The sequence below is a fragment of the Hesperophylax consimilis genome, chromosome 20, assembly GCF_061612785.1.
Source record: "Hesperophylax consimilis isolate HC1 chromosome 20, BYU_Hcon_1.0, whole genome shotgun sequence".
Lineage (NCBI taxonomy): Eukaryota > Metazoa > Arthropoda > Insecta > Trichoptera > Limnephilidae > Hesperophylax > Hesperophylax consimilis.
The window spans coordinates 6,432,349-6,442,335 of record NC_142855.1 but is presented as its reverse complement, the minus strand read 5'-3'; the positions used below and the strand labels follow the sequence as shown (position 1 = coordinate 6,442,335).

General features: G+C 37.4%; 1 protein-coding gene across 1 annotated transcript in view; it reads right to left on the bottom strand.

The window, feature by feature from the left end:
• Positions 1-7,345: 7,345 nt before the first annotated feature.
• The window catches only part of LOC149413985 (uncharacterized), a 45,450-nt gene continuing 42,808 nt past the window's right edge, over positions 7,346-9,987 (bottom strand). The window contains exons 7-9 of the mRNA XM_089643957.1: positions 9,557-9,613; positions 9,075-9,126; positions 7,346-7,386 (exon numbers count right to left, since the gene is read on the bottom strand). Coding sequence (XP_089500083.1) covers positions 7,346-7,386; positions 9,075-9,126; positions 9,557-9,613 — 150 coding nt within the window. The remainder of the gene's footprint in view (positions 7,387-9,074; positions 9,127-9,556; positions 9,614-9,987) is intronic.

The window sequence follows — 9,987 nt, the reverse complement described above, 5'->3', positions numbered from 1 at the left end:
ATTGATCAGGAAACCGGATCCTCTACTTTTTCCCTATACATAAAATACATTTTGGTTAAAGTGAGTCCAATGGGCAAATACTTCTTAGAGGTATCCCTTCTAAAGTAATGTGACTCGTAGGCAGGATACTCTCTTATGTGATTTTTTATTTGATGAATGCGGTCATCCGATATCTTAGTAGAAGGCACACTGCTTCCCCGTTTGTCAGAAACCGGGAGCCCAGAAACAGATTTACATCTCTTTTTAATGACGGTACATATGAATTTGTTTGTTTCACAAAAAATCTTTTTAAAGCAACCTTTGCACATTTCGATAATGGCCCCCTTAACTCGTATATGATATTTATGATTAATTTCCCTCTTCTTCGGTGGTACATTTCTAACCCGCATAGTTTTCTTAGGCTCATCGGTGATGAGGGATGAGATAAACGTCATTCTTTTGTCGAAGGTTCCTAGTGCCCAGTTAAATAATATACTTTGATATTCAAAAGACACTTTATCCGTGCATTTTTTACGGCAAGCACTTAAGCGTTCCGTTTCTTGACCCTTGACCAATTTCCCAGTTTTAGATTTGTATTTTAGACCTCGATTACGTTTTTCTTTAATCTCTTTCCTTAATAAATAAAGAGATTTTCCTCGGTTTCCAGGGTGCGTGTCTTCAGTTTCAGTAGTTGCTTCACCAAGGAGTGCATTGTTGAAGGGACTGGGTCCATCGTAGCTGGAATTACTGGAACTGGGGGGTTTATAGCTTTCATCCATATCACTGTTGCTAAAATCACTTGAATAATCTGGAACTATCGTCTGTAAGTCTTGGAGAGGATAACTGGAAGACGGACCTATAAAATAAAATCAGTATTTATAATATATACAGCTTTATATACTATAGCTTTAAGAAATACACGGCATGACCAAGTGAATCAGATACTTGAGTCAGGCCATGTCAAGAGTCAGAATAATAGAAGAGCATGTATGAGACATTGTATGAATGTGAACGAGGCAAGGAATGTGTGCCTGAAATTTAATAGGATTTCATAAATTAGTCAATAATTTAGTGAGATGAATCTAATACAAACATAATACCACAACAGAACATGAAGAAATAATATAAAAGATCTTACCATGCGATGAATTTGCATTAGAAAGCGCTATTATTGACCTCGTTCGCTTACTAAACATCTTTAAAACTCCTCAAAACACACGGCACCAAATATAAATGTATAATAAACAACAGAAAATGATAATACGACCGAAAGAATGATTCAAATCGCCAAGCAAACTGTGAAACAACAACTGTCAAACGTAACAAGCCGCGGCGTCATGTAACCATAAAGCACAGAATGAACCACAGATAACACAGAAAACAGCGATTATTAAAGTTAACTCTGTTTTCCGTGTCAATATTTAAAAATATATGTTTCGTTATACAGAGACAACTTGAGTTATCTCCAAGTGCGTGTTAATTTATTTAAAATATGACTCGTCTCTGTATGACAACGGCTAATAACTCGGAAACTAATTTTTTGAGCGGACTCATCTCTCTTTTCCGTGTAGAGAAAAAAATTAGGATTCTTCTGGCATATTTAACTCCATTTCGCAATTTTACTGACTCATCTCCCTTTTCCATAACACCACAGATATATTGATCTATTCCCGTAGTATGTTGATCCAGGTAAGAAGTTATTAGACAAAGTTGATCTGTGTCCCTATATATGGTTTTACTAAATGAACCAATCAAGGGGCAATCGGTGGACTGTTCATCACAAGGTTTTATGTGATTCCGTAATCTTTTGTGATATTGAACTCAAAGTATTAGTCTCTAGAGTCGAATATCGCATGAAATGACCGTGAAATGGTACCGTTTCAAATCAAAATGACGTGTGTTGCTTGAATTGTTTATAAGAAATGTATGCGTATTTAGATCGAAACGAAAATTTCGCAAAAACAAATCCATAAAAAAATCATAACTTAGCAGGGGTACACGGGTTCATAGGGTGAGGTTTGTCTAGGTCCTGGCGGCGGATGCGTTTTCCCATCTACTGCGTGGCGGGCCGGATCGAAAGAAACTGGTTGAGGGATACCTTTCGACCATAAAAATCCAAAATGGCGGCAAAAGGAATAATGTTATGTAGGAAATTTTGAACCTGTATCTTTTACCATCTCTCCTGATTACGCTTCGTGACTTAGTAGGGGAGGCCGGGTTCTTGGTCATAATGGGTAATTAATGGATGATTGGACGCGGTTGGAGCTAACTAAAAACTGTCCAAAGAAGCGAAGCTAGCAGTCCACAATGGAGTGCTGGTACCTACCCTAATATATGGAAATGAAGCATGGAATTGGCAGAAGAAGGCTGAAAGTAGACAGAATACTGTAGAAATGAAATCCCTGAGGCATATGTGCAGTAAAATCATGTATGACGAAATGTGCGTATGCTGTGTCTATTCTACAGGTATTTTATAAGAGCCTGTTAAAAGAAGCTAGCAGCATTGATCCCCGGTGCACCGTGCACGTGCGTGATACTTGACGGACACGAGCGGAACACAGGTTCACAGTAAAGTTGATGTTATCTATGTATGAACGGGTCGTTTCTCCGACTCGTTTTACCGTAAGTCGGCTCGCATGTGGAACGAGCTATCAGCATCTGTTTTTCCTCGTCCATATAATTCGCGCCTCTTTAAGACCAGCATTAATAAATTCATTCCTACAGCCCCTACCTTAACCCGCCTCATAACGCTGCCCAACCGGTTGGCGACATAGTTTCTATGTATTTAACGTGTAAAGACAGGGGCGCTCTAGTGAGAGGTGTCACATAAAAAAATCATACCGCCGAATTTGAATATGGAGACTTACAAAAACTTCCGTCTGGAGCCAGTGAGACTATGGCATCCTCAAAGGAGACCTCAAAGGAGATGACGAGGAGGAAGGTGGGAGAGTACCTGGCTATTCAGATATAACCAAACACTAATTGTAAAATAGTGCAAATTAATTTTAATAAAATTTATTTGAACCCGCGACCTTCGGATTGCTAGTCGAGAGCCACCTTAGTTTGATATGTTTGGTGACTTAGCAGGAGTGCCCGGGTTTATGGGGTGAGGTTTGTTCGGTTCTTGGCGGCGGATGCGCTTGCCTACCAAATGCGTGGTGGGCCGGATCGATTAATCCTCTTTCAACGCATCGCCTTGCAACGCAGTAGGAGAGTTGGAATCTTATGTTTATCACTCGAACACACTGACCCCCAGAATACTACCCACCCATCCATACCTATTTCCTTCCCAGAACTCACTGACCTTCCTTTCTTTCAAAATACCCCCAACACAGCATTCACAAAGATGACATAGGCCTTGAGGGTTACGATTTTCCTTATGGCCTCCTGTGTGGAGACGATGTAAAAAAATACAAAAAATAAACAACTATCTCGCTAAATCGTTGGCGGTGACTAATGATAGGTGTATTGGTTATCTAATAAATGGCTCCCGGGGCGGCGGTACACATAATTGTAATGATTCTCGAGGGCTCTGATGTACAGAAATTATGGCTCCTGTTGATTGACGAACATATACTAAAACATCGTTGGTTGGAATCGGTGCTTGAAATGACTTTAGCCATGCTTAGTAAAAAACAAATTGGAATAAATTTTTCAGCAATTTCAATTTAAAATTTGAAAAATTAAATTCTCACCAATCTAATCACCGCAATTTTAATAGGCACATATTATGGATATTACGCTTTGTTTCAACTTAATCATTACAAGAAACTTACGTCGGGAGAGATGGTAAAAGATACATTAAAATAAAATTTTATTCAATCAATGTTCAAAATTTCTCTTATAAAATGACTTAGACAAATCTCACCCCATGAACCCGGGCACCCCTGCTAAGTCACGAAACGTAGTAAATGATGCATTAAAGTAACATTTTTGTTTAATCAAGTTCAAAAGATTTTTTAAGCATGGATTTGACGTTTTTGAAAGTTCCATTTCAATATAAATACGCGTGAGGCAGTCTATCCTCTTTAAGTACAGAGTCATTTTCATAGAATATGGATGTTCTAACGAAATCTAAAAAGTACCACAACGCGCGCGAAATTGGCGGTTACAAGTTACAACACATGCAAGCGGTCAAGTTTGTCAGAAATATATAGATCAACAAAATAAATCGTGTAAAATGTATATGCGACCGAAAAATGGGCGTGGCTTACAGCTAAATCTCGATGACACAAGTTGATCTGTAGGGATTTACATATGTATGCCAGCTTGGGTAGTGGATCAACATATCCGGGGTGGATCAACAAATGCAAACGGATCAACATATACCTGGCGTACCGTCGCGCGAGATCAACATAGTACGAGAGGGGATAAATATATAATATAGTGTATATATTTTTTTTTACATAGTATATATAAAAAAAAAAATTAAATTAAAATACTCTTGTACCACCTCATAACTTTACTTATTGTTTAGAAATATGTTTTTGCCTTTTAAATTCTTTGAATCATTTATTAACTAACCTATATTTTTATTACTTTTATTGTTATTTTTTGTGTTTATTTTTTGTTTTATTACTAATATTTTTTGTTTAATTTAAACAAATGTAAAAATCTTTTTGTTGTCCTCTCCTAAACACAAGCAGCTGCTTTATTAGGAGAGTGATTGATATATTGATGTTTATATGGTTAAAAAAAATTGTAACCTTGTTTATATGTTTCAATAAATTAAAAAAAAAAAAAAAAAAAAAGCTACATCTCGCACAGTTTCTGTGTTTTTAGATAATAATTGAAATTTTAACGGGTTTCATTATATTTTAAGTACAATTTGGCGTATATTTCAATTTTGTACATCTCATGCATTTTTTGTATGACCGATGAGTATTCCCCTTTATGTGGAATGCCTACGTGTCTCATCTCTGAAGCGTGGTGCCCCACCTATGAGGCGCTATGCCCCACCGGTGGGGCGTACGCCCACCGTGGGAAACACTGCTCTAGACTTTAGTACCTACCGGTGCTCAACCTATGAGGCGCTATGCCCCACCTCTGAGGCGCTATGCCCCACCGTGGGAAACACTGCTCTAGACTTTAGTACCTACCGGTGCTCAACCTATGAGGCGCTATGCCCCACCTCTGAGGCGCTATGCCCCACCGTGGGAAACACTGCTCTAGACTTTAGTACCTACCGGTGCTCAACCTATGAGGCGCTATGCCCCACCTCTGAGGCGCTATGCCCCACCGTGGGAAACACTGCTCTAGACTTTAGTACCTACCGGTGCTCAACCTATGGAAACACTGCTCTAGACTTTAGTACCTACCGGTGCTCAACCTATGAGGCGCTATGCCCCACCTCTGAGGCGCTATGCCCCACCGTGGGAAACACTGCTCTAGACTTTAGTACCTACCGGTGCTCAACCTATGAGGCGCTATGCCCCACCTCTGAGGCGCTATGCCTAACCGTGGGAAACACTGCTCTAGACTTTAGTACCTACCGGTGCTCAACCCATGAGGCGCTATGCCCCACCTCTGAGGCGCTATGCCCCACCGTGGGAAACACTGCTCTAGACTTTAGTACCTACCGGTGCTCAACCTATGAGGCGCTATGCCCCACCTCAGAGGGGCTATGCCTAACCGTGGGAAACACTGCTCTAGACTTTAGTACCTACCGGTGCTCAACCTATGGAAACACTGCTCTAGACTTTAGTACCTACCGGTGCTCAACCTATGGAAACACTGCTCTAGACTTTAGTACCTACCGGTGCTCAACCCATGAGGCGCTATGCCCCACCTCTGAGGCGCTATTTTATTTTTATTTTTTTTTATTTTATTTTATTTATTTGCAAAAACAGTACAAAAACCAATACATTGCAAAAGCGGTAAACAAATTATTGAAGAAAATTTTATACATAAGTATACAGTTAAAACATATGCAAAAGCGGTAAACAAAATATGGAAAAAAAATTATACATAAGTATACAGTTAAAACAAATACAATATTTCGCGCTTAAAGTCGTTGTAGGACATATGGAAAATATCCAAGTTAGCTGGAAGGGAGTTAATTAACCTAGTGAGTCTTCCCAGGGGCATCACCATTGGTAAGTTAGTTCTGGACCTGGGAAGAATTAAAAGCCTGTGTTGGCGGCCTCTCGTGAAATTATCCGGGACATAAAGTCCTATTTTTGACAGAATGTCTGGAATTGATACTAAACCATTCAGAAGCTTGTAAGCCATCATCAATAATGCGACGTCCCGTCTGGAACTAAGGCTGCAGATATTCAGCATTCCCGAGATAAATGCTGTTGGAAACAGCCATGGGTAAAAACCAAACTCTCTCATATAGAGGTATCGTAAAAAATTCTTTTGAATTTTCTCGACCATTAGTACATAGACAGTGTCCTCTGGCCCCCATACCTGAGATCCACTCTCGAGAATGCTACGCACTAAGCTAAAGTAAAGCAGCCTAATGACTGCAAGGTTTGTCAGTTCCTTTGAATTGTGTATGACAAAACCTAACATTCTTGTAGCTGATTTACAGATCTTTTCAATGTGAGCGTGAAATGTTAAGCGAGCGTCATACACAATTCCTAAGTCCTTATAAGTCACCGTATGCTTTAGTGATGTATCTTTCATTTTGTAATTAAAATATACGATCTTTTGTGACCTTGTAAAACACATAACTGAGCATTTTTGGAAGTTGAAACCGAGTTTGCTGTCAATACTCCAGTCAATAATTGCATTTATATCTTCCTGGAGCTTTTTACAGTCTTCTAATGATCTTATTCTTAAGAACAGTTTAATATCATCTGCAAAAAGTAAAAAACGGACGAATTTGATTTTTCCCCGAATATTATTTATAAAAATTAGAAACAATAAGGGTCCTAAATTGGAACCCTGCGGCACACCAGAGTTTGTAGGATACGCGTTAGAGTTAAAACCACCATAGGAAACGAATTGACATTTGAATTGAAACGAATTATGCCCCACCGTGGGAAACACTGCTCTTGACTTTAGTACCTACCGGTGCTCAACCTATGAGGCGCTATGCCCCACCTCTGAGGCGCTATGCCCCACCGTGGGAAACACTGCTCTAGACTTTAGTACCTACCGGTGCTCAACCTATGAGGCGCTATGCCCCACCTCTGAGGCGCTATGCCTAACCGTGGGAAACACTGCTCTAGACTTTAGTACCTACCGGTGCTCAACCTATGGAAACACTGCTCTAGACTTTAGTACCTACCGGTGCTCAACCTATGAGGCGCTATGCCCCACCTCTGAGGCGCTATGCCGCACCGTGGGAAACACTGCTCTAGACTTTAGTACCTACCGGTGCTCAACCTATGAGGCATTATGCCCCACCTATGAGGCGTTATGCCCCACCGGTGGGGCGTTCGCCCATCGTGGGAAACACTGCCTTAAACAAACAGCAACAATTTAAAAAATATATTTTTCTTAAGTGGGAAATAATATCGCTGAAAAAATCTCTAAGCCTCTACACATGCCTAAACCCGCAACCAGTAATACACAAAACCGAAATACACTATCCGTTTATTAAAAAACCAATGAATCCGAAATACAACATATAATAGAAAACATGCAAGGCGGCTCTTCTCCAGGTGTTTTCTCTGTCTATACCAAAGAATTTTTTTAATTTGCTGTTGCATTTGTTGTCGAACTGTGTTGATGTATAAAAACATATTTTTTATTATTTTACCTAGAATCGCCACAATTAAAAAAATATTTGAGAAGGTTTTAAAAATAAATCTACTCGCTGTTGAAAGTGTACAAAGTTTAATAATAAAAAACCAAGAGATTATCCAATACACCAGAATTTTGAAGAGTTTACAGTTTCAAATTTAATGATCTTTTCCGAAAAAAACCTAATTATTAAAATAATAAAAGAAAACATAATAAGAGCTTTTCAAGCTTTTGGTAATACTTACAAAAAACATATATATCAAACACAAAAATGTAACACCACTTTTGCTCAACATATATTTACTATTTATTTACATATATTTGAGGAAAAAATGCTTCAACAGCCCACCCGAATATGTCAAAAAATCGAAAACGATAAACAGCCACTAAAAGCGATTAAAGAAAAATTCTGTGTAAAAATACAAAAATGATGAAATTATCTTCATAATTGATATAAATTTGATTTATTTTATTTATATATAAATATATTTTTTAATAATCTTATTTCCGTAAATCATAATTAATTAAAAACACGTATTTTTCTTTATATTAATGCTTACCACTTTTATAAACACGAGCGCCTGCTTCTATAGAAGAGAAACATAAAAAAATCAAAAGCGGTCAAAAGTTATTATGCGAATTATTTTAGTAAATATAAATGATTATATTCTGTGAACTCTTTAATTATATTTAAAAAAATATTGCGTACGAATATGAATTAATCTTTTAGTTATTATTGTTAAGCAATAGCTTATTTCAACTAAATATATAAATTAACGTTATCTACGAAAACGTAGGTTATAACAAGCGTTGTGTTCCACAAAATAAAAAAGTGCATTTCGATACAATTCACAAATACTTGTTTGACAACAACTTAATTTTTTAAATCAACGTAGACAAACACGAAAGTCAAATCACATTATTATAAGATTTTTATATAAATAATTCATAGTAAATTCTAAGGTTGGGTACAGAAATGGGTTTCAATAATTAACAGCCACAATTCTTAGATGCACAATGAATGTACGGACAAGTAATTGTATGCTACTGTTATTATTAATTTTACGATGGTAGAAATTAATGTGACAAATATTATTTATATTCTTAGAATTATGTTGCAACGAAATCGCTATGGGTTTTATCTTATGGCTAAAAAGGTTTTTTTCCAGTATGGGTACGCATATGACGAATTAAATTTCCCTTAAGAGCAGAGGAATAGGTACAGAATGCACATTTATAAGTTTTTTCTTCAGTATGGGTAAGAATGTGACGTTTTAAACTTCCCTTTTGAGAACAAGTATGGCTGCAGAAGGAACATGAATGAGGTTTTTCTCCAGTATGCGTAAGCATGTGACGTTTTAAACGTCCCTTTTGAGAAAATGAATAGCTGCAGAACGAACATGAATAAGGTTTTTCACCAGTATGCGTAGGCATGTGACGTTTTAAATTTCTCTTATCATAACATGAATAGCTGCAGAAGGAACACGAATAAAGTTTTTCTCCAGTATGCGTAAGCGTGTGACGTTTTAAATCTCCCTTTTGAAAACATGAATAGCTGCAGAAGGAACATGAATAAGGTTTTTCTCTAGTATGGGTAAACATGTGACGTGCCAAATTTATCTTAAGAGAACATGAATAGCTGCAGAACGAACATGAATAAGGTTTTCCTCCAGGATGCGTCTTCAGGTCCGATAGTAAGCCTGAAAAGATGGTAGATAAAGCTAAATAAGTTATTTCTTTAAAAAACAAGAAAATTATAAAAACAAATCAGACACAACAAAAGTAATTTTACCTGAAGTCTGGGTAATACTTTCAGAGTGCTCCAAGCATTCCTTTTTAACATCCAGCAGGTCTATGTCTATTTCCGTATAAGGAATCCCACCTCCGTCTTCTTCTCTGTGTCCTGCCTGGATCGGAACAGTCTCCACATTAATGCTACCTGGAATAACAAAACATCATCACAATAATATGTAAAGATCTGCTGAATGTCCAGCTGTTTGCAGTAACATAGCCTTTGCGGGTACAAATTTCAATGGCAATTAATACAATATAATTTATTTAAAAGAATAATTCCCTTTTTAACCACAAAACAAATAAAAAATGTCATCCCCAAGTGATTACCTGTAAGAAAAACTTTTTTTAACACAAATATTTGTTTTAACAAGAACTTTAGACTGCAAAAGACCATTTCCGAGAAAGTGCTAGTGAAAAACAAAATTAAATAATTTTCGTAATAAAATGACGATACCATTAACGAATGCATTAAATATACTATTGAAAAATCACGAAGGAAGGGTAAATAAGGAAAATTTG